General features: G+C 47.0%; 1 protein-coding gene across 19 annotated transcripts in view; it reads right to left on the reverse strand.

The window, feature by feature from the left end:
* The window catches only part of LOC106038705 (collagen alpha-1(VII) chain-like), a 108,836-nt gene that overhangs the window by 45,889 nt on the left and 39,023 nt on the right, over window positions 1-23,924 (reverse strand). For 12 of the 19 annotated variants that reach the window (XR_007162833.2, XM_067000099.1, XM_066999594.1 and 9 more), the window contains exons 24-55: window positions 23,720-23,863; window positions 23,240-23,430; window positions 22,639-22,770; window positions 22,179-22,253; window positions 21,805-21,885; window positions 21,688-21,714; window positions 20,344-20,388; window positions 19,483-19,551; window positions 19,278-19,373; window positions 18,562-18,588; window positions 18,298-18,351; window positions 16,851-16,922; window positions 16,099-16,257; window positions 15,956-15,991; window positions 13,920-13,955; window positions 13,060-13,095; window positions 12,738-12,773; window positions 11,683-11,715; window positions 10,323-10,394; window positions 9,590-9,649; window positions 8,861-8,896; window positions 8,203-8,283; window positions 7,268-7,303; window positions 6,558-6,602; window positions 6,225-6,296; window positions 5,512-5,547; window positions 5,353-5,388; window positions 4,934-4,975; window positions 3,299-3,352; window positions 1,799-1,837; window positions 1,455-1,490; window positions 327-461 (exon numbers count right to left, since the gene is read on the reverse strand). Coding sequence is in view for 18 of the 19 variants with exons in the window: in XM_067000099.1 (XP_066856200.1) it covers window positions 327-461; window positions 1,455-1,490; window positions 1,799-1,837; window positions 3,299-3,352; window positions 4,934-4,975; window positions 5,353-5,388; window positions 5,512-5,547; window positions 6,225-6,296; window positions 6,558-6,602; window positions 7,268-7,303; window positions 8,203-8,283; window positions 8,861-8,896; window positions 9,590-9,649; window positions 10,323-10,394; window positions 11,683-11,715; window positions 12,738-12,773; window positions 13,060-13,095; window positions 13,920-13,955; window positions 15,956-15,991; window positions 16,099-16,257; window positions 16,851-16,922; window positions 18,298-18,351; window positions 18,562-18,588; window positions 19,278-19,373; window positions 19,483-19,551; window positions 20,344-20,388; window positions 21,688-21,714; window positions 21,805-21,885; window positions 22,179-22,253; window positions 22,639-22,770; window positions 23,240-23,430; window positions 23,720-23,863 (2,129 nt within the window). In the remaining variant the exon portion in view is untranslated. The remainder of the gene's footprint in view (window positions 1-326; window positions 462-1,454; window positions 1,491-1,798; window positions 1,838-3,298; window positions 3,353-4,933; window positions 4,976-5,352; window positions 5,389-5,511; window positions 5,548-6,224; window positions 6,297-6,557; window positions 6,603-7,267; window positions 7,304-8,202; window positions 8,284-8,860; window positions 8,897-9,589; window positions 9,650-10,322; window positions 10,395-11,682; window positions 11,716-12,737; window positions 12,774-13,059; window positions 13,096-13,919; window positions 13,956-15,955; window positions 15,992-16,098; window positions 16,258-16,850; window positions 16,923-18,297; window positions 18,352-18,561; window positions 18,589-19,277; window positions 19,374-19,482; window positions 19,552-20,343; window positions 20,389-21,687; window positions 21,715-21,804; window positions 21,886-22,178; window positions 22,254-22,638; window positions 22,771-23,239; window positions 23,431-23,719; window positions 23,864-23,924) is intronic. The other 7 variants (XM_066999872.1, XM_067000257.1, XM_048062663.2 and 4 more) reach the window with 5 other exon arrangements.

The following is a 23,924-nucleotide window of genomic DNA, read 5'->3' on the forward strand; positions in this document are numbered from 1 at the left end:
TATTCTGCTTTTCTCCTCTCACACATCCACCAGTCCATCAACCCCCAGTCTCTCAGGGCACGAGGAAGCTCACAGCTTCAGATGATGGCTTCTAGCTACCACCATCAACAGCAGGGGCTGACTGATTCTTTCTTTTCCACTGAAAACCAGCTGCTTTGCAATCTCAGCAGCTTTACCAGTAGATCCAAAATCCTGGCGAGAGCCCCCAGCCTCTTCCAGATTAAGATGGCTGCAAGTCACCATAACCTGCTTGATGACAGAGGTGACCCTGAAGCCTTCACTGATTCATTTCCTTCTAGGGCCCCCTGAAGATGATGGATACTCACGCCATGTTTAGCAGTCTGTGGAAGTGTCTGCTTTCTCCTGGAGCTCTTGCTTTTCCTGGAGCTGCCCAACTGCTGCACCAGCCCATCCAGCCCATCCCTCAGCAGCGCGTTGGAGAGATCCTTCAGCAGTGCCAGCTGCCAACGGCACAGACCGTTCAGGCAATGGCCTGCTGTTACTCTTCCATCCCCAAGACACAAAAGTCCAAGAAAAGCCACCCCAAAAAGATTGTTGATGAGTTTCCAGTCAGCTCACAGGGCATTGGAATGGGTTGCCCAGGGAGGTGGTGGAGTCACCGTCCCTGGGGGTGTTCAAGGAAAGGTTGGACGTGGTGCTTGGGGACATGGTTTAGTGGTGACATTGGTGGGAGGGGGATGGTTGGACCAGATGATCTTGGAGGGCTTTTCCAACCCTAATGATTCTGTGATTCTATGATCTGGCCCTGACAGCCAACAGTTGATTTAAATATAGATGTTTATGGTTTGGGCATCTAGGAGCTGATTGATGGTGCTTACGCAGGGGCTCTCACCACTGTAAATAAGATCCCCTACACCTAGTTAAATAAGCCAGTTCCTCACCTCCCTTGGTCACATCTCCAGAGCTCACAAAAAGGAGCTGAGGGCAATGAGCTCAACAATAAGGGCCTAGTTGGTAGATACTAAATGATGAGGTTCATCAAAATTCCTGAGCTTGATGGCTACCTTGAGACTGGAGAGGGAGGCCACCGACCTAGCATGGCTGTATTGCACAGCGATAAGTCATGATTATTTGTGCTGTCAGCAAGGGAGCAACCCAAAGTGGCCTTTGCACTAAACAAGATGTACAACATGGCCAAAGCACCAGAGGAACCTGGGGGTCTCCTCTTCCTGGCTGTGCAGACGCAGCGCTGCAGTACACTCCACAAGCCAACCCAGGTGGCAGCACCAAGCTCTGAATGGGTATTTGGCATTGCCCAGACAAATTGTGGATATCTCATCCATGGAAAATGGAAGCCGTCATGGGAGACACCATGTCTTCTTGTGAGTGCTGGACTCAGAGGAGCACACATCATCTCCAGAAGACCAGAGTGGATAGATGGAAAAGCTTAATTGCAATCACCTTGTCAAAAGGAAGGTCAAGGTGTTACCTACCTTAATACCATTTTCTTCAAAAAGTCTCTCCAGATCCTGCCAGAAGAAAGAAAGATAAGGACATGACTAAAGCCCAGACCCAAAAAGCAGAAGAAACGCCCCCTGCTGAGCAGCAGCCTGACTCCAGTGCCCTGGGCAACAGAGCAGGGAGAGGAGCAAATGGCATTTCCCAAAGGACTGAGCACGGTGATATCTTTCCTCCCCTTTCCAGCCTGAAAAGCTGGCTACACAGGTGGCAATGGCTAAGCCTGGAGGCATACACAGGGTCCCCTCTGCCATCCCAACCCCATGCAGAGAGGGAGGTGTTGCTAACATTAATATGCTCCAAATTTCTTTTTCTTTACCTTCATTTCCACTCCTTTTCCTGGTGGACCGGGCTCTCCCTTCAAGCAAACAACAACAAATAATTAAGTCATTCCAACGAGCACCAAGAATGGGCAGAAGTCTGCCACCATCCGGCTCCATGACGCCAGACAAATCTCTGTTGGCTCACAGAGGGGTTTGAATCCCACCCTGTTGCACGGGCTCCTTTGCTCCTCTACCAGACTCAGCCAACGTCTGTGTTTTTAGGGTCAGGCTGGACCAGAGCTTGACTTGAGCATCACCAAAGAGGTGTTTGGACCGGAGCTTTGCACCATCCCTGTATGGGGGGTTGTGGTTTGCTCCAAGTTAGGATGGACGGTCAGGCCTGGGCTATGCAATTCTGCAGTGAAGGAGGGAGAGAGACCAGAAAACTGATCTACTTGTGCAATGCCCACTGAAAAAAAATATTTAACAAGCTCCTGCGTTTCCACTTGGCACGTATAAATGCAACCAGAGGGTGACCCATTGCTCTGGAGGCAATCCTCCTTGCCACAGACTGAATCCACTCCTCCATTTCTCAGCTATGCACAATGTGTGAAAAACAAAGTGCAGGTGGCCCCTCAATGCCACCGGTGCTGCCACTGCCATGGCTGGAAGTCGTGTGGTGGTGGCAGCAAGGCAGGGGGTGGCCAAGGTGCTCCCAGGGACGGCGGTCCCTTCTGGGGGTGGCTGTGGTCCTGGTGGCCCTCCACACCACCACGCACAGTCTGGGTCAAATATCTCTGATGGGTTTAAGTCACAGGGATGGGTTTTCCGTCTCTCCTTGACCAGCATGATGTGGGTCTCCAGGTGAGTTATCATGAGCCACTGCCATGGATGAACTGCTGGATGAGCTGCAACAGCTTGGGAAGTCCCGTGGCGAGGCAAGGAGCATCTGATGGGACCAGGGGCTGACCTGCCTCTCTGACGGGCTTCATTTCACTGAAATCTGCTTTCTGCACTGACAGATTCCGGTGGAATGAAGGGCGCCAGGAAGGCCCCAGTGGTGCTGCATCTCCATGCCAAGGTGTGCTGGGGCAAAGGAGCCACTTCGTGGGGACATGCTGGATAAACTGGGTACGTCAGGACATCTACCTGCACTCACTAATGTTTCTTTCTGCACCATTTGCCTCTTCATTAGTGGAGCAGTTGGTCCCACCTCTTAAGATCTCTGCGTGTTGTGGCAGAAGCCTTTTCTCTTTCCATTCCTTTCTGATGTGATCTTCAAGTTGCAGGAGGGGAGGAAAGAAAGCAAATACCCCAAGCATTTTAGAAACGTATCCCATCCAGCTCCTGAATAACATCTTCCTTCCTAAATGTCATATATTTACTAAATTGAGTTGTAGGGCTTACATCACTGTTACCACAAGTTTACGAGCCCAGCTCATAACACCTGCTTTGAGAAACACAACTTTTTTGGGGGTAAGAAGAGATCTGAGATAGGTGCTCTTCCCCTCTGGCCAGCCCAACACAAAGATGCCTCCACACATTCGAGCACCTACCTTTGGGCCTGGAGGTCCTCTTTCACCTTTCAAACCATCCTTCCCGCGATCCCCCTGCAAGCCAGCAGGAACACGTTAGTTCTTCGTCCCCTCTAAAATTCACAGTGGTTTCATCATGCTTTATGGCGTTTCCCACCTACTGGCCTGTGCTGGCCTCATTCTAACAACATCCCCGTCTTTTCCACATGAACCAGCCAGCCTTTTCTTGTAACTATCTTATTAATTCACGTAATTAAGGTAAATCTGGAGCAACTCTGCTCTTCACTTGAAATATGCTACCTAAGTCCTTAAGAAGGTTTCTCATTCCTGAGAGCTTTTCTGTTTATTCTTTTCCCCTCATACCTACTTGGGCTAATAAAACAGTATTACTCCTCCTCACAAACTAAAATTCACCTGGATTTCTTTGCCATCACAGCTTGGCCGATGAAGCAAAACCTGGATATCTTATGTAGGGTTTGGGGAGGGGACAGACCCATGATGACAATGCCTGTGGCTCTTGTTCTCCCAGTCTTTGCCTGTGACCGAGTCCTGTGGGTGAACTGGAAAGCCCAGACCTGCCTACAAAGCAGCCATCTAGATAAACACTCTGCCTCTCTCTGAACAAGCCTTTCCTCTCAGTGAAATCTGGCAGACATCGAAATTTGGCAGAAATCAATTCTGTGGCTGCCCTGCCTCCCCCCTGGCTGCCTCATCTCCTCTCCTGACCCCAGCTGCATGGTGCATAAAATAAATGACCATCTCACAAACTTCATTAAACTGAGGGATTTAAATGCATTAGATACATTTTTCATCATATTGGGCTTTTTGATTACTCAAATTGCTCCATGACCCCACCTCTGTTCCTGCAGTGGGTAGGACCTGGGGCTGCACGTGGCACTATGCTTTGCAGGCAGCTTTGCCATTTGCTTGGTCTATGGTCTAAACAGACCATAATAAGTGGGGCGGGAGGGGGTAAGGAGCTGCTTTGCTCTTGATCACTATTTGGGCATTCCGCAGATAGAATTTAGGCAGATTGGCACGAAATCATGAGGGGCTGGGTGATATTTTCAGCGATCTTTTTCAGAGGGCTGATGAAAGGATGGAATGACTCCAGCTCTGCTGCATCCTACCGCTGATGCCTCTGGGCTGGATCCATGCCACTGTGATCCCTCCGAGCACTGGTGCTGGGTAAAAGCTCCTTCAATCCCTCCCAGACAGAGCTATTGCTGCAGCAAGGGAGCTTCTGTAATAGCAATAGACTTGTGCTGGACAAACTACTGGAGTAGCAGCATCCAAGTCATCTTATTGCCTTTCAGCAAAACTATTGTGCTGGCAGAAAACTTCAGTGTCTGACTGGATCTTTCTAATTTCTGGGCTGAAATGTTCACTCTTGTTTTCCCTGAAAACACAAGAGGACTGGGAAGAACTGCAGCTCACCTTGCCCTGGCATCACCAACAGTGATACATGGAGTTTGGAGCAGCTTTGCTGTTGGGGGCGGGAACAGCAAGAATTTGCTTAAGGAACTTGCAAGTTTCAGGCTGTGTTTGCAGACTTTGACTTATAAAAGTAACGAAGCTACAGAAAATATGACATACATGAAATAATCACATACCCAACTTCAAGAAAAAGCTTCTTCAGCAAGAAGGAGACTTTACCTTTTCGCCTTTCAGGGTCATGGTGTTTTCCAGAGAAGACACCTACAAAAAATGGAAGAAACGTGGTGAAGGAAGACGTCTTTGATGCGAGCTCTCACCTCCATGTGCCTTTTATCCCAGGTAGCCCTTACCCATGGGCACCGAGCCAGCACCTTTCTCTGAAATTAACCAGCAATGTGATCCCCTTATCTCTGGGCTCAAACCAAGGGGGAGCCAGTGTAGCATCTTTGTGCTCACAGGTCAGAGATTCAGGGTGCTGTTTTGATAAGGCTAGGAGGGAAATCCTCTGTACAGCACACACTGCTGAAAGCAATAATTTCTGGCAGTGTGTCCCCCCTGGTACCCAGGATTCATGATAAATCTCGACATATCCCTTTCCTGACCAAATGTGGAAGTCAGTAGAAGAAGGCATTACTCACAATGCTTCCAGGAGTCCCAGGCAGACCAGGCTTACCCTAGGGAGATAAAACACCCCCGTACCCCCCACCCCCCCAAAAAAGTGAGTGGTGCAATTCAGCATTTCGGCCTCCAAACAGATTCTTTCATGCAAGGTTATAAACGGGAATGTGCAAACCTACAGAATCGCCCTTGTCTCCCTTCTCTCCAGTGATTCCCTAGGAGGGGGAGAGAGAGGCAGAATGAGAAGAAGCCTTGGGAGGGGAGGGGGGCTCAGCATCTTTTTGCTAGCTCAGCATCCTGTGGACTAACAAGCCCTTCCTAGAGCAACTGAGATAATGAGAACTGGAATTCAACATCACTCCTGCAGAGGGGCTCTCTGAGATTCAATAAGAGGTGAGGTTATTAGCCTCTTCCCCAGTGGGTAGGCTCGTTAGGGACTTTCTCTCCCCCAGCCAGATGCTCATTTTACCAAAGTTTGTAGAAATGCTGTGCCTTTGAGACCTCTGTCCCTCTGAAAAATGTAGCTTATGCCAGCCAGTGTTTTCCTAAGCTATTAGAGGGAGATCAGACAGAACACAAGCGCATCCTTTCCCTTCCCTCCTCACCAGACTGAGACAGGGCTGAGCATTTTGTTTCCAGCAGCGTGGGGCTGGGGAAGGTTTGCATGCTCAGCACCCCCTGCTGCACAGTCCTGCTATTTAACTTGTGCTCCAGCTAGTCAAACAAGAAGGGAGAAACAGTCCTAATCCTCCCTTTGAAGAGGAGATCCCTCCCCAGGAGAGAGGGAGGGAGATTTCTGTGCCTTGCATACTGTAAGGCAGAAAAAATATAGTTCTGTCTTGCACTATCCTAAGCTCTCCCTCTCTCAGCTGCTCCTTTGGGCATTCCTTACGTCCTTTCCAGGTTGTCCTGTGTCGCCTTTTATGCCCTGCTCTCCAGGTCGTCCTGGGAATCCAAGTGGGCCCTACAAGAAAGGATTCGGAGAAGCAATCAATCAGAAATAGAGCCTGTCCAGCAGTTTCATAAAGTAAAGCAAACAAGAAAAATGCTTCCCCCCAGGATTTTTCACTCAGGGAATAAATAGTTGCATGTGGGAACTTCTAAGTGGGGATTCTTCCTGGGCTGGAGAAGGAACTCCTTTCCTCCTGGACAGATCAGGGGGCCCAGGTGGTAGCAGAGCAGAAAACTCAGCTGGGCAGAAAATCTTAATAATTACAGTTATTACCCTCATTCCTCTTTCTCCTGGTTCTCCAGGGGCACCAGCTTCTCCCTAAAAAAAGAGGAGCAGGAGCTTTAAAAAGCCTCTTCAGTTGCATTGAACCTTCCTTGGTGATACTAATGTTACTCCATTTACACCTGGAGGAACCAGTTTAAAGGGAGAGAAACAAGTCAGCTACTATTCCAGTGGTCCTAAGAGCAGATAAGGGCACCTCTTTGGCATTGCTTAATGCCTGGAAAGTTGGTACAAAGCCAGGCTTATGGTGATGTGAAATATCAGCTGTTGAGTAGGGGCGATGTTTCAGAGCAGCCCTAGAGCTGGAATAAACGGGATTGATGGTGACAACAGCCTGTTCATACTTACGGGGGAAACTGGGTTATTTCCACCAAACCCTACTATGATTTGTTACAACCTGTTTTCTGCTGCACAGCATAAAGAACTATCTTCCAAAGAAAACACATATTGATTCTTTTTTGGCTTTTGTTTTTCAGTCTTTGGCTTCGGAAGATGAAACCAAAGCTGAAATAAAAGAAAGAAAAGCCGTGGGAAAGATGCAGAGGATTCTTCATAGTCTCATCTAACCCAAGGACGAGGCAACAGGTAATAAAATGAGCAGGAGTCAGCTTCAAAACAAAGGGACTGGTGTTGCAGATTCTTTTTAACCAACTCATGCAGTGCTTTGCCTGAGGTCTGAGGGCACTAAAAGTTTCTGTTACCTTGGTCCCGGAGGTGCCTTTCTTCCCTGGTTCTCCCTAGAACACAGTGCAAAAATGCAAGGTTACATTTTGTCTTGCAGCAAGCTGTTTTACCCTAATTTCCTGCTCAGGCTAAGAGCCCTTGGCCTGATTCTGAAATCACCGGTGACTCTGAAGTCAGGGGGATTGTGCAGCAGTGCTTTGGGATCAGAAACACACCTGCTTTTTTTATTTAAGCCTCCTCTTGGTGATCCTATTCCACCTGATGCTCAGGGATCAGCTCAGCCCTTTGAACTGAAGAAAAGTCTTCATCGGCTGCTGGTAGGAGAGGTTTTATCTGAAGCCAGTTGTGAAGCTCTTGGGAAGAGCCACTTTGATTGTAAGAGGGAGCTACTGTACCCTAAAAACCAAATCAAGCCCTTCAGGGCTGGTGTGACTGCACACCATGCTAGTGCCTGCATAGCAGAGAGGCTCAATTGCAAAAAAAACCCAACCCAACCCAAACCAGACCAAAACAACAACAAAAAAGCACAGTGTTGAATAAGAGGTAAAAAAAATATGCTGTATCCATACAGCGTAACATAAACACCACGTTGCCAGGCACTTGCACCACCCTGATCAAGGGTGAAGAGACCTCACCCCAAAACCTAGCCTGAAGCACACCCCAGTGGGATCTACCTTCTCATTTGCTGTGAAAGGACAGAGCAAGCAGGAGGGTGGATCCCTTGATCAGCAAGTCATCATGGCTAATTAGAGGCCATTTGCCTGGACTTGTCTTGTTGACCACTGTTACTTCCCCATCCAGTACTATATAGGATGTTTGTTTCAGACTGGTCCCACCTCGTCATTTGTTCCTACTTTCTGCTGCAAGGGTGTAACGTGGGGTTGAGAGCTTGGCACTGAGTGATCAAGGGGTTCAGCACGATCATCTGCCTGGATTGTGAGCTTCTACTTACATCTTTACCTCTTAGTCCGGTCTCGCCTGGTTTCCCAGGTACTCCTGGTTCACCCTTCTCTCCCTTCAGACCTATTTCCCCCTAAAGAAAACAAGGCAGTTGTTACGTTTCTCTTCTGTATTTCGTAGTCCTTACATTTAAGACATTGAGAGGCAGTCCCTAAAAGCATGCCAGGCACCGTGGCCATGCAATTGCTTCCTGGCTGAAGTCTGGGCTCAGAGCATCTGCCCTGCTCTAGGAAAGGCTGTGTTCAGTGTATATGGTTAGCTGGGCTGGTCCATAAGTGCAGCCCCTGGGGAGCAGTGCTGTGAGGCTCAGGTTCTCCGAACAAACACCACTTTGGGATGGTTTCCACACCTCTCTTGACCAGTTTTGAGGCTTTGCTAGGAGGACTCCTACGAGACAGGGTTTGCAGAATTTTTGAGGCCTCACTTCTAGCATTTTTTCAGTGTTTCTCTGTTCAGGGCCCTGTGTGTCACGTGGAGACTCCAGCAAAGCAGGACCTGCTCAGACCTTTCAGCTTCTGAACACTCCCAAAATTTTGACACTAGCCCCACGGCAAAGATAAAACCGCACTGACTCAAGTTGCTTTGGGTGACACAGACATCAGTCATGAGATGGTGCTTTACGTGTTGCAGTCACTGCATCAAATACTCACCTTTTGACCTGGTTTCCCAGACAAACCTACATTTCCCTGCAGAAATATACACCGTTAGTCACATGGCAAGAAGGACAGAGGTAGAAAACTTTCAGATGAGGGTCCTCTGTGTTATCTAAAGGGTGTAAACATCAGACCCAGTGCTGCAATGCTGCCGTTTGCAGGCGGTAGCAGCTGAAACAGCCTAGTATGATGCAGAGAAGGGGAAAATATCTGGTCCTAAGAGGGGCTGCTACAAGCACACATTGTCTAGATACATGTCTTCATCATTTCTGAAATCATTAATTGCATGAATGACTTTGACAGAGGGGTGGGGATCTCAAATTTGCTAGTTTTTGCAAGTTTTAACTGGATTAAAGTGAAAGAGACAATTAATACCTTCACAGGAGGAAATGTGAAGACATTAACCCTTACTAGGCATCAGTGAACACACACGGGAGTGCCTTAAACACAGAAGTCAGGAAGATAAAGCTCAGGTTTGCCTTCAATTGGGAACGGGGCTTCCTTGGCTCTGTTCCTTGCAGCATCACCAGCTGAGCTTTGACTTCCTGAGCTTTACTGCAGATTTAGGAGCGATCTTCTGTCTGCATTTTGGAGGAGGCCCCCTTAGCATTGTCTTCCACAGTCGGGGGCAAAGACCCCCGTGGCAGCGACTGAGATATTGCCTCTGAACCTCCCAGTGTGTCTGTTAGCCCCCCCTTTCCACACCCCATGTGTTGCCCCACTTACCCTGTCCCCCGGGTCTCCCTTCAGCCCAGGCTGACCAGGAATGCCAAAACCTGGGCTTCCCTGCAAAAAACAAACAAAGCCGATGCATGTCTCGCTGCAACACCGAAGAGCTTTTCCTCTCTGGCTCCATGTTCCCTATCTTGCCACATCCCTCTGCCTCCTCACCACACTGCTTGCCACCTCTAGGAGATGCTAATTTTCATAAAGCACTATTTGGTGAAGCCAGCGAGTGCCTCAGTTTCCCTGTCCTGGTTTTGCAGATCAGAGATGTGAGCCCACTCGGCTCTTCACAGCATGTCCTGTGCCATAGCCATAGGTACCTGTCACCATCCCACCACTATTTTGCAGCCCCTCAAGGGTCAGCCTGCTTCTTGTCCCAGCTATAACTGATGGTATTTTGTTGCTAGTGCTGTGTTTGGTGCTAAGCAGGATGCAAATGGAGATATAGTGTCTTCCAGGAGCAATTTCCAAGCTCGTAAATCTCCCTGTCTGAAGCTAGCAGGAAAGGCCAGAGCAGATCCCAAGAATTTTCACCAACCCCAGGCAGCCAGGTGAGCCAAGCACTGATAACTCCTTGTCTCTCACAGACTTCTTTGCAAGCAGCTTTTGACTTCTCCATGTGAGCACAGGTTTTCCCTTGGCTTAGAGCACAGGGGTGTCTGACACAGGAAGGCAATTGGTGAATAAACCCTTCTACCCACAAAGTATGTGTTAAGAAGAGCAAGTGCATTACCTTCTCTCCTTTGTCTCCTTGTATTCCCTTGTCTCCTCGTGGTCCCAGGGCCCCTGTTGGTCCAATATCTCCCTGTGTATAAAGACATACCAAAAGCAAGTAATATCATGCAGGAAGGCCAACCCCTCTTCATGTGGCTTGGCTACAGCTGTATTTTGCTATTTCAACCCACTCTGAAAACTATTCCCTTGGGAAATCCATCCATCCATCCATCCATCCATCCATCCATCCATCCATTCACCCATCCATGGGTTTATATTGAAGCTTTCCTTGTAGTACCTGGGCTTCTGCCGTACAAAACCCATCAGAGCAGTTACACCCCTTCCAGCCACACAGCTGGCGTCGTATGTAACTTCACACAACTGTAAGGTGCTGTGTGTGCTCTTATGGTGGTATCAAGCACAAAAAATCAGGTCCCAGGTCACTACCTAACTGCAGCCAGCCTAAAAGAAGAGTGAAATTTTTGCTAACCAACATTAAGCAGTCTGGAGGATAAGACCAATGAAGGGAGGTGGCACAAATACCCAGGCAGAACTCATTAGCTCCAAGGGGTGAGGGAGGTCTGGAGGGTATTTCATGAATGCCAGGAGTCAAAAAGCCCAGAGGAGTTTCTCCTACAGTAAATACTCCTTACAAGCATAAGGGAGATCTTTAATTTCCCTGCAGATTGACGATAAACTATAAAGAATAAAGAAAAACAAAAACAAAAACCAACAACGTACTCCAGGCCATGTACCACCATGAAGACTAGACTGTAAAAGTGAACTATATGTGTTGCTCTACAAAGCAGATGTAGAATATGGACATCAATCAGTGAACAGCTCTGTCTCAGACATCTCCCTGATTTCAGAAATTCAATTTCCTCTAGTCATGGGGAGGCCAAACTCTAGGTGAGGAGCCCCAGGAGGTGGGGGACTCTCCACTTGGAGGTGCTCAGTACAAGGTCCTGAGGAACCTGACCCAGTTTTGAAGTTGTCCCTGTTTTGAGCAGGAGGTGGGACTGGTGACCTCCAGAAGTCCCTTCCAGCCTCCGCTATTTTTTGACTTTGTGTCAATGCCTCCCTTGGCTGGAAATTAGCTTCTGTGAGTGGGACGAGTCTTCCACAAACTCTACCTTCTAAAACTATCACATGAAATACCAAATTTCCCCACAGACTGGAGCTAGAAAGAGAATGACAGGTACAAAATGTTAATAAAAGCAAAAGAAATATCAGCAGGGCAAGACTGTTGCTAATTTTCCAACCTCTCCTCTCCAGCCCATCACAAGGGATATATGATTCAGGCAGTAAATAGTCCAGCCTTCAATTTTCTTAGTCTAAGTTTCATCTACGTTTCAAGCAGTGCTAATTAATAGACTTACCCTCACACCTTTCTTGCCTGGTGGTCCCAAAACCTGAGGATAAAAAGAAATCACAGAAATACTCTCTTATTTGGGAAAGGACCTGCCTTTCAAAGAAGGGTCTATTCACGCTACTGCTTCCAGAGCAGGAGAATCTCAGCCTTGTTATGGGATAGGAAGTGCATTGCCTACACTGGGTCATAAAACACCAGAAAGGGCTCCAAGACAAATGCCAAGCCCAGTGAAACTTGTGAAGGGATCCCACCAACCTCAGTAGGTTTTGGCTCCAGGGATAGGGCTGAAAGATCATTCATAAGCAAGGGGTAGTTGACAGATATCTGCTGTTGCCTTTGCTAACACACACCTTAAAGTCCAAACGACTGACCTTTGGACAAAAATAAATGCTAATGACTGCACTATGACTCTGCAGAGCAGCCCTGAGCTGAATTTTGGGACTACGGAGCTGTCTTCCTATACTGTGTTTCCAAAACAATTCTGCCAGTTTTGCTCAGAAAGAAACCTACGTTGCCCTTGCTCATTCAAGCATCCTCCAGGACACATCGATGTGTCCTGGTGGTGGGTCTCAGCCCTTGGTGCAACTTCCAGCTGCTCCCACAGCCCTTGCAGAAATGCTGTGAAGCACACAGAGCTGGCCACCACCCAGGTTTCTCCTGAAAGTTGCCCTAGCATTTGCAGGGACATGAAAAGGATGCTCGAGGAACCTGTTTCCACTTGAGAACAAGGCAAATAATCAAAAAAGAGACATCAGTAGTGTCTCTTCAGCAGGAACCAGAGCAGCATGAGCAAGGGGGCAAATCCAGAACACAGGGCTTGAGCAGGGGAGAGGTTTTATCCTTCTGCTTCTCTGAGGAGCCAGTGGGCAACTGTGGCACGGGGCTGGGAATACGAGAAGTGGAGCAAGGGAGCAGAAGACAAGGTTGGTTGGAGGGCCAGGGATAAAGTCCCTTAGTTCATCCCACACTTCAGTGGGACGCATCTGTTGGTCCTTGGTCTACTGGCACCACTGTTGATGATGCTGTATGGCACAAGAAGGGCTGTAATCCACTCATAGTTACCCCCATAGCTGGAGCACCTGGAAATCCTGGGTTCCCCTGCAAAGCAAGATGACATAAAATGAATAACTTGGGACAATGAAAAAAATAATCTCCTCCTTAAATCAGCTCAAAACCCCGTTTAGAAGCCAAAGACAAAACCAGAAATGAGATGCTGAGCTTTCAGGGATGCTCAAGTGACTCCCTGCTGGTTTCTTCTCTGTATGGCCCCCCCATAAGCACACTTGACTGCACCAGCAAGAGCTGCACACACCGTACAAGCTGGGGAAATGTGGGACACCTTCTCCTGAGCTAGTCAAACATGCCCTTTCACTGTTTGACTTACTTGGTCTCCCTTCGGCCCTGGAGGTCCTGGGAGTCCCTGTAAGAGAAAAGCGAAGAGACAGGAGACAGCCTTAAGGTTATGGGAGTTACCAGATCAGGTCAGTGCTTTGTCTAATCCAGCCCTGGGACTCTGCTCAGAGCTGGAAGCTGCAAGCACGCATACCCACTGTGCTTACAGCACCTTAGGGACCTAATAAAGCATATAACCTCGAGGTAACAAGGACTGGTCCATCACTGCCAGACCCTGGACATCCTTCCACCATCAGTGCCTGTCTCAGAATCCATACTCCTCTCCTACAAAGGGGCTGCAGCCTGGTCAGTCAAACAAGAGGCTCAGGATACAGCCCATATATCCACTCCAGGCCAATGACTCGAGAAAGACCGGCAGCTATTTCCACTTTTCACTACCGTAGCTATTCTTAGGAAAAAATCCACAGTCTCTTTTGATCATTGAGTTTATAATCAGCTGGGGGAGCACTTGTTCAAGCTGCAAAACTGAAATCAAGCTCAATAAAATAAATCTGTCAATGCACAGGATGGATTGGCAAAGAGCAATCAAGGGTTGTTTGTCGTGCTGTGTTTGCTGGTTGCAAACTGCCCAGGATATTTCCCACTGATGCAAGGTCTATCACATGCACAAAGGCTCCTTCAGCAGCAAGAAGCTCCTGAACCCTGTGGTTACATGGCACATAGCTACATAGCCTGGTCATCTACATCCAGCCTGCAAGAAGCCTTTGGGGGGACCTCAAATTCCCTCCCTGGATCCCCAACCTCATATTTCAGCTGCTCTGTTCTGAGCCTGAATACAGAGCCAGGGCTGTTTTCCCTCCTGCTCTGTGCTCCATTGCTGGCCAGTCTCACCTTTTCCCCTTTAACACCACCTTGCCCTTTGTTACCCTGGAAAACAGAAGATGCTTTCGTTAAGATGAGGCTCTGCTGGCAGAGCAGGGTCAGCCTGAAAGCTCACATGCTTCAGAAGAGCATGCTGAGCATGTTCCCTCCACTGGAGGTTGTGAAAGCCAGGGGGAAAGCAAATAAAATATTAAAGAAAAATGAAGATTTTCATATATATATATGTCTATATATATATCACATATGGGATATAGCATAAATTATATACATAGTCCATGTATTTATGCATTATATATTATATTAAGTACCTCTATTATTTACAATTTATAATTTATATTTATAATTAAGACATTTATAATCAAGCATGCTATTATCTGTACTTTAAATATACCTAATACTAAATTGCATGCATATTATAATATACAGTTATTATATACTAAATAGTTATATCATGATCATTTACTATATAATATAATACACATAAGCATATGTCATTATAGGTATATATCTGGACTATCCTGAGCTTGATCAGACTGTTTCCTCCCAAGGAGCTCAAGAGCTCAAGATGAGATTCTTGGAAAAGCTGAAGTTTACAGCACAGATAACGTGCAGGTCTGGGGCTGAGGGACAAGTCCAAGCTTAGCTCAGAGGCTGAGCAGGAGCAAGTTTCTATATTTACATGTAAGTTTATTTATTTATGTATTTATTAAAGTCTTCGTTTAGAAAAACTTCCTTCTGATTTGATTCATTTGGAGGCACACCCTTGGCTCGATTGATTCTCCTCCCCCAGGTGGTCCTGGTTAATCCTAGATGAAGGAGAGCAGCAGTGGTCGCCTTCTGCACCCTCTGATATCATCTCAGAAAGAGCTTATAAGTGTATGGCCAACCGATTACCCCACTGGTGAGCACCCTGCCAAAATTTGCACTTTCTCATTGAAATACCTGGCCACAGACCCGTGTTTCTCAGGCCTGTGCAATTCAAGGAGGTCTTTGCTCTCACAAAGAGCAACACACAAGCAGCAAACTGACTGTTACCACTTGTAAAGGCCTCACAAATTTAAGATCCATCTCCATTTTATGAAGGTTAAAAAAAAAAAAAAAAAAGACCACTGAAAAGGAAAGCAAAATATCTTGTTTCAGGCTAAATATACATTTCCTTGAATATTATTTTTTCCTTTATTTTCTACCTCTCCTGGAAGTATGACAATAATTTATTTTGGGGTCAACATGGACACTTTTTTGACTTTATCAGACCTGAAATAAATCAGTGGCTCATATTCATTTGGCCATCAGCAGTAGCTCAGAGTGTAACCTGAGTTACCTGGAGAAGGGGATGTGCAGAGAGCCATGCAACCCAATCCTACGTGGTTACTCCTCCAAAAGCTGTTCCAACCTGAGATAGCTTTTGTACCACTTAAGCCCATGCCTGGTGCTTCCTGTGCCAGGGAAATTCAGATCCTCTGAGATGAAAACTGATTGAAAATTGCTGAAAATTTGGTGTGCTGGACTGCAGTTTTTCTCTAGTGTCAACTTCCAGCGTGAGCTGAAGCTGGATGCTTCAGGAAGATGCAAAAAGCCATTCAAAACTGAATTTAGAGACTTTTCTCCCAGCTCAGGAGAAAGTTTCCTGGTGGTCCAGAGGAAGGTGCCCAAAATGCAAATGTGAGACAATCTGTTCCTCACATCTTCATCCCTCCTCATCCCATCAGAGTTGGGATTAACCCTGGTGCATGAGATTTCATGTTCCTCCCAAAACACATTTAACAGCAGCTATTACAGTTCTGCAGCTTCTCACTGGCCACAAAAAATGGCATTTATTATATTATTGAGATAGTGCCTCTCACTGCCATTCCTGGTCTCCGCAACATCCCACAGCAATGACTTCGACAGGTCAATGACTGCTGATGCACAGAATTATTCCTTTTCATTGCTTTTGAGGAAGGGGTCAATGTTTCTACATCCCATGACGATGGTTAGGGCTGGATGCATCCCTTGGCACCTGAGTACCAAGCACAGTGACTCAGGTTCAGGGTTTCAGTACCCACCTTTGGACCTGGTACTCCTGGAGGGCCCATCACCCCCTAAAAAAAAAAAAAAAAAAAAAAAAGAAACAGTGAAAACTCAAGCTTTAAAAGCCCAAGTCTTCCCTTCTTTGTCCCTTTCCTTTGAAACCACAGGTTGTACCCACCAAGGAGAAGCTAGAGGGGAGGTCCTGGAGGAGACTCTGGAGACACTGAGCCCTCCAAGGGGACTTCAGCAGAGGTGTCACTGCAGAAAGGCCACCCACCTGCTCTCCTTCTTCCCCCTTCGAGCCAGCAGTGCCAGGAATGCCAGTTCCTGCCATCCCCTGCAAGGTAAGTACAGCATTGTGCTCAGGAGAGCTGAACCCCCGAATTGCAAAGCATCATACATCCTACACTGCAACCTGCTTCCAAGCTCTCGTCTTAACCATCCTGCAAAGGAGGAGGGCAGAAATGTGCTCTGTAGCCATTTCGCTAAGATAAATGTCCAGTCAGTAACCTCAGGCAAGGTGCAAGCAATGACTGGGAGGAGAGAATCGAAAACGAGGGTATATGGATATTTTCAGTGACTATTTGAAGCACAATGGGGGATTCAGAGGAGCAGCCCCATCCAGGGGACAGGAAGCATGCAGGGCTTGGGAGGAAAAACCATTCCTGACAGCAGGAACTGCAGAGACCTTCCACTGGGTGGAAGCAAGAAGACTGAGAGGAATACAAGGGCTTGGATGGAGGCGGAGCATCTATGCCACCATGCATGAACTTGAACATATATGAGCAGGGAGCAGAGGGGAATGGGGGAAAATCCCTACATGCCTCCACTTTATTTGCAGTCATTCTATCCTGACATTACTTTGTCTCAGTTATTCTCAGCTCCCTCTCGGGATGATGGATCCTGCAAGCACCTGGTATGAGTAATGACCTTTTCTCCCTGTGGTCCAGGCAGTCCAGGAACACCGTCTAGCCCTACAGGGCCTGGCAAGCCAGGTTTCCCCTGGAAAAGAAGATATGTCATCAAATCTTTTTCTTCCAAACTGTTCGTTACCAATTGTACTAAAGAGAAGATTTATTAAGTCTGCAGAAACACAGAGAAATGTATTTCCTGATGAGTCTGTCTTATTGGTTTCTTTGCAACTGAGGATTTACAGAGATGTTTATTTATACCCAAAATGTCTCCCCTTCCTGCCCTCCCCAAAATAGGCTATGGATCATTGGCTTCACTCAGGAAGAGAAAACCAGACGTGTTTGCTTGTTACATGGGAAGACAGAGGCTGGGTGCTCGTGTTGATTTGGCAGTGGGTGCCTTCTGCAGTGGCACTTTAGGGCTGTGTTGCTGTAAGAGGGTGATCCCAGTGATGCTGCTGATGTAGAAATGGTAAAGACTGAAATAAGGAAATGTCTGGTCTATGGGATACAGCTTTGCAGTAGGGTAAAGGTTACAAAAAAAAGCACTTCTGTAGGATGATGGACAGCTATAGGCACCTTGGGAAGGATGTAAAAACAGGATATGCATAGTGTTCCTGAGTAATCTCTCAGCCTTGAATCATTTCTAATGCAGGGACTTCCCAAACCAGACATGGTTTCATTATCCTCAGTAGCCCTCCATGGACTACTTCTCTTTTTTTCCCTTCCAACAATGCAAATATTCTTGTGGGGCTTCTTGTGTGAAGAACCATTTCCTTTTGTTTGTCTCGAATCTGCGACCGGCTCTGTTCATTTACTGTCCTATACTTTTGATCCACCTTCATGCCCTCTTAATCCACCTTCACGCCATCCTCTGGACCTACCCAAGACTTCTCTGTCTTCCTGAGACAGGGGCAGGGGTGGGATGTGGGATGTTGGAAGGAGCAGGGTTGCACTCAGCTGCTCCATGGCTGATGGGATCAGGAGGGGTTCAAGGTGGAATCACTGCCACTTTGGAGCAACCTTCATCAAGCAATATTTGTTATCATCTGCCAACATGACTGACTATACCCAAGGGTTTGTCATCATGGCGAGCACGGTGATGGACGCAATTCTCACTGCTTTGCTCTGTGCCATGAGGATGAGCATGTCCTTCCTTTTAGCAAAATGAGTGGCTGTTATCTTGTGACTTTGTTGACTTTCTAACATTTTCCTTTTGGCTATTTGTGAGTGATGGGTCAGCAGGACGAAGCTGACAAAGTGAGAAATGCTTAACTGGCCATGCTTAATCTGACAGCCCTCATCAGCAGAGCAAAGCGTCTCACAGTGACGGCTGATGAGAGCTGGCAGTAGACATTAACCCTCTACACTCACCCCAAGTGACAGCAGGTGTCCCCAGGCCAACAGCCCCTTCCCACCATGGCCAGTGAAATTTCTGCAGGACTGGCCATCGGTGGACAACTCACCGGCTCTCCCATGCCTCCTCGGTCCCCCTTGAGGCCGTTCCTCCCACGAGGGCCCTACATGAAGCACAGGACACTCTTACCATCTGTCCCAGCAACCCTTTTGGGTGTTGATTGCCATCTGGTAAGTACTGAAAACAGAGCCTATTGGGCAGCTTATAAATAATAATAATAATAATAATTATAATAATGATAGTAATGATGACAATAATAATAATAAAGGCTTGTCATCACCTGGTAAAGTGAAAGTCAGTCTCAGGTACTTACTCTGATACCCGAATCCCCTGGTTCACCCTGAAACAAAAATGACAAGGAGTATTAGTGCAGTGTGGTAATTTAGAGAGGGGTTCCTCTCTAAATTTAGATCTTGGCCAAAAGCTCCTGCAGGCTGACAGCCTCAGAGACCAAAACCCCCTACCTCCAAGGGAAAGCAGAGGTTTAGTAGAGGTGTCTGTTATCTTTCATGCTTCAGACTCCTCAACTTGCAAAATCTGATGTCAAAACCCCCCTTAGGGTAGACAGGAGGGGAATTGAGGTCTCTTGATCTCTGCTGAGACTTTTTGAAACCTCCCAGTGCAAGGAGACATTTTGCAACAACCATCAGTCCAGTTTTAGCTGTGCACAGCAGAAGTGATCTCAGTTATTTCACTCCAGCCACTGAACAACCTTTGTATGGACCTGGAGATGTAAAAGTCTTAGTGGCCATTGAATCTGGTCCCATGTCAGAGAAAGCTGACTGCAGCCTTTTCAGGTTGCATCATTGATTCCCGCTGTGTTGAACAGCAGGGTCGTGGTGACAGGCAAAGCCATTTTGGAGAGAGTGTCCTTTTATAACTTGATGAGAGAGTCCCATGACAGAGAGAAGAAATGTGTGCTCTTAGGGCCCTTGAGTGACCAGAGTGTCTAGGGACCCTGGGCTATGCCATGTTCCCACTCTCTGTGGCACAGCATCACAGAGCCATGCTGCAAATAATCTTGCTCACCTTGATGGAGATGCCTGGTGGCCCCTGTGGTCCTGGTAAGCCTGGTAAACCCGGTGGTCCTGCTACCCCAGGAACCCCCGGCTGTCCTTTCTGTCCCTGCAACAACAAAAAAGAGAGGGACGTGGGCTCTCTTGCAGCTCCCTTTGCTGCACTGTCAGTGTCACAGAGGCCGAAGGGTCCAGCACACGTGGAGGATAATACTCACAGGGGGGCCAGGTTGCCCGTTTCGGCCAGGAATCACCTCCACTCCTCCCAGGACATAGCCCGGTTCACCCTGTGTGCAAGAGGAGGAGGACACGTGTTCATCTGTGCTGGGAGGTCCAGGCAAAAACAGGCAGTTTTGTGACTTAGAGGCAATAAGCAAATTTTAAACAAAGCAACCCCTGAAAGGCTTGCACCTCCCTACACTGCAAAACCAAACCACTTGCTTCCAGAAACTCTTTTAGAGGTACTAGAAACCACAAGGCCATGCCATGAGTTCTGCTCACCGGCATTGCAGAAAATTAATGCTGGGGAAAAAAAAGGGGGTTGGCTTTCAGCAGGATCCGTTCTCTGATCCAGGGCACTGTGTAGCCATACAGACAGCTTGGGTCCATGCAAGGAAGGAGGAGAAACATGAATTTGGGGATGATGGAAGGACAGGAGGACCGCTCATAGGAACTGCCTACAACTGGTCTTGAAGCCTTATCTTTCTGTGTCCTAAAAGTGTGCAAACAGGCTTCTTCATAGGGGAAACTCTCCAAAATGCAGAATGATCCAACCAGCTGCTACCTGCTTCTGCAAATAACCAGCTGAAATGTCCCAAGGACCTGTGATAATAACTGAGCAGTTTTCTCCACAGAGATTTTAAATGCCTCCTAGCAAAGCTGAAGGACAAACCCCTAAGCAAAAAACGAGTGGTGTAGGAGGGCTAGTTATGAGTAGTTCAGAACGTCATATTCACATATTATGAATATGAAGTCACAGGTCACTGTGCAAATGCTTAGAAATAAGAGAACAGAGCAAGACAATAGTTTTTTGTTGTTGTTCTTTTTTTTTTCCAGTGAATCCCAGGAATGGAACTCACCCGGTCTCCTTTTGGCCCCACTGGTCCTGGATAGCCAGGAGCTCCCTGGAATTAAAGATAAATCACACAGCGTTAAGCAACAAAGCACCCACAAGACCATCATTGTGGGCTGTTCAAGTCAAAGACTTATAAAACTTCATTCAGTTTTTAAGTAGTCATGTGAATATGTTCCTAGAAGTGGGTTTTGGTCCCAACAATGATGAGAATCATGTGTGTGTCATTCCTGGGGCCAATGTTTTTCTACACATTTTATACATGTACACTGTGTAATTCTGGAGCATCAGCTAGAGGTTTGGTGGGATAAAAGGGCATCTCAAACAACATGAGAGAACACTTTAAGCAACTGAACTGAGCCCAAAAGTTAGAGTTAAGTTCAAGATGATGACAATGAAATGCTGTTTCTCCACTAGAGCTGCCTGTTTACATCCTTTTGCAGCCAACAGAGATCAAAAGCTCAGTGCAAGTACACATGCACTGGTGTCTTGTGCCATTTATGATGTTATCTTATACCTGCCTGGCCCTAAGCTCTCACTTCAGGAGTGTCCACCAAGTCCCATATTTTATCAACTCTACATGGTCGCCTAGGAAAGTCTAGGGCATCTCAAACAACCTGGGCACATTGTTATCTGCCTCTTCTTAATATAGCCTTCAGAGGCAAGGGTGATTTTGGCCGTCAAACACTGTTTTCTACTAGTAGAGTCCTGGTAAAACACCTGTGATGGCTCTTCTAATGAGTAAAGCTGTGCCATCACCAATAACATTGACAGCATGCAGCAATTAGCAGCATGGCTAGCAAAAACAAGCGCACATGAGGTTTGGCTGGTCTGGCTAGACGTGTTTTCCAAGCAACGGTATAAATAGTTGCATGAACAGTTTTGGTATGGGAAGTCTGTGAGCTAACGATGCAGCTGGTGATTATGCAGCAGGACGGGTATGCCACTGAAGGCAGAGTTCACAGTCATTGGCCTTTTTTCTGGAGAGGTCTGGTTCACTGAGGATTACTTAGCTAGAAACATGCCTGTGTTGTATTGCATTATTGGCCAGATCTCCGAATATAAGGAAATCTGAGTGGCTGACTCCAGTACACAGCCAGAAGTGATAGTCCTGGCAGGGGATGCAGAACCCAGAAAAAGAAAAAAAAAAGAAGGAAAAAAAAAAAGAAGAAAAAAAAGAGTCAACAGACTCTTCCTTGTCTTGGTCTGGAGCTGTTTGGTGACAGAAGGGTAGAACATGCCACCTGGGGTCTCCTGTCCTGCTCAGCACAACTGGCCTTTGAAAAGCTTAAGAAGCAAAGCTTTAGGGTCCCACTGCATTGATTACATTTGCTGCATTCAATATACTTACAATATCACCTTGGATGCCAGGAAGACCCTGCAAAACAGGAGAGAGAGAGACTTGAGAGCCATGCTGATTTCTCCATTAAATGCCATTATTACAGAGTTTGTTAAAACAAATACATACCATGAGCCCTGGGGGACCAGGAGGACCTGTCCGCCCCGGCCTACCCGGCAGCCCAGGAATGCCATCCTTCCCAGGCAGGCCCTAAACACGTGGAAAGTGATAGTATGCAAGTTATGGCTCCAGATCTGCAAGCCCAAACATCTTCAAGCAGTACTAGCTTTCTGCACTGCTTCAGAGAATCCTTCGTTGCCAGCACAACACACACATATATGCGTCTTTTCCTTTTTGCCTGATTTTCAAAGCCAGCATGAAGATATATCAAAAAGTCAGCATAAAAGATCTGAGAATGATTCTTTGCTAGATCTCTTCATTGTTACTAATAATTTAGTTGTATATTAATTAACCAAGTGGATGATTCATGAAAATGGACTCACCCTCTCTCCTTTCTCTCCCTTCATAACAAACCCATACGAGTCGTAGCCTCCACGAGTTGGTGAGCCCCTGAAGCTCTTGAAAGGAAAAGAAAAAATGAACAGATGATCAGAAAATCATTATCCACCAAACACAAACCAGACTGACCATGAAGCGCTGACTAGCATACCCCTTATCTTATGCAACAGAAGTAAGGCTGACCACCCAGGAGACTGATCCATTTCCTCACTAAGGGACCCGGTTTAGTAGTGACACTCAGTAGGTCAGGTTGATGGTTGGACTTGGTGATCTTGAAGGTCTTTTCCAACCTAGATGATTCTATGATTCTATGTATTATTTATAGGGTCTTCAGTTTGCACTGAAATTTGGAGAATGGGATGGAGAACCTGATCACCTGTCCAGAGCAATGATCAAGATGTTTTTCTGAACTATATTCCCCTGAATCAGTGAACGAATTCTTACCTTCAGACACCAGGGACCACAAGCCTCCTCTCCTTTTTGGGGGTGTGGTTGAGCTGATGATGGGGCAGGGAGGTGTAGCTTGCTCTCCGTGTCATCAAACGGCAAGTGCTTGTTGGCTTCATGTGTGGCAACCTACAGCATGGAGTTCGAGTTAGATTAGTGATCCTCCAGATTTTGGGGCCAGACATCAAAAATTGTCCCTCAACATGTCTCAAGAGGTTACTGTGCTTTTACATCACCAGCCTTTTCATTGAAGTAACCATATCACTGTTGGAGATAACTTCAGACAAGCTCGTATCCTTTCCAAGGACCAGAGTTAGAAGAGGGCAATATATTTTTAATACATTCAAATGCTCTGCCCCTGCAGTGGCCTTATGCAACAAAACTTTTGAAGCTCTGTTCTGGCTTCTGCAGTCGCCTTGATTTGAAAATTTTTGTTATTCATCTCTAGGGCTGGACAGTAAGTGAGGTTAGGTTTGGACCCATTGTCCTAGATCTGCTCTGTCCTTGCTTTCAGACTTTACTCAGGGAAAGAGATTGGCCTCATGCATGACCCATGGTAAGGAATCTCTTTTATTCAAAGGCCTGTGAAGCAGCTCACCTTCCCATTAGGTAATTGGGCCCCTGAAGGCTGAGGGTCAGAGCAAATGACTTCTATCAGCTCTCGGAGGATCTGGGGGAAGTCATCAAATGTGTTGACGTAGAAAACATTCTGGAGGTTCTGCTGCAGCAAGATGCTGTTGAGCTCAGCAGGGTCGGCTCCGGAGACACCCACAGCAATGATGCGGATTCCTGGAACACATCACTCCCTCAGTGGAAGCAGAAATGTCTAAGATCAGTGTCCAAATCCCTCACTCCACTTGCCTTGAGAGAACTCACTGACAGCAGTGTGTGTGAGTTATAGCTAAACCAAGACACTCAGGCTAAGAACAGGAAGAAGAAAGGATGAAGAAGTGAAGAAAGCCAGTGATGCACTCAAAATGCACGAGTGGTGTAACCTTCAACCCTCTGGAAATTCAGCCTCAGTCTGTACATGAAGGAGAGCCAAGGCCCTAGGGAAACACAACAGGGCAATTCTTACCCAAAGCATGGGCTACTCTGGCTGGTGGCAGCACATCGTCCTGGGATCGCCCATCAGTCACAAGAACCAGCATGTGAGGGAACTCTGGTCTCATCCCTCTGGAGGACTGAAATAACTCCTTTAGCATGTAGGTTATACCACGACCTGGACAAACAGAGAGAGGCAATATGTAAACCTACAGAAGTGTTAGGTCTATAGGGGGGAC

Source organism: Anser cygnoides, chromosome 1 (assembly GCF_040182565.1).
Source record: "Anser cygnoides isolate HZ-2024a breed goose chromosome 1, Taihu_goose_T2T_genome, whole genome shotgun sequence".
NCBI classification, from domain to species: Eukaryota; Metazoa; Chordata; class Aves; order Anseriformes; family Anatidae; genus Anser; species Anser cygnoides.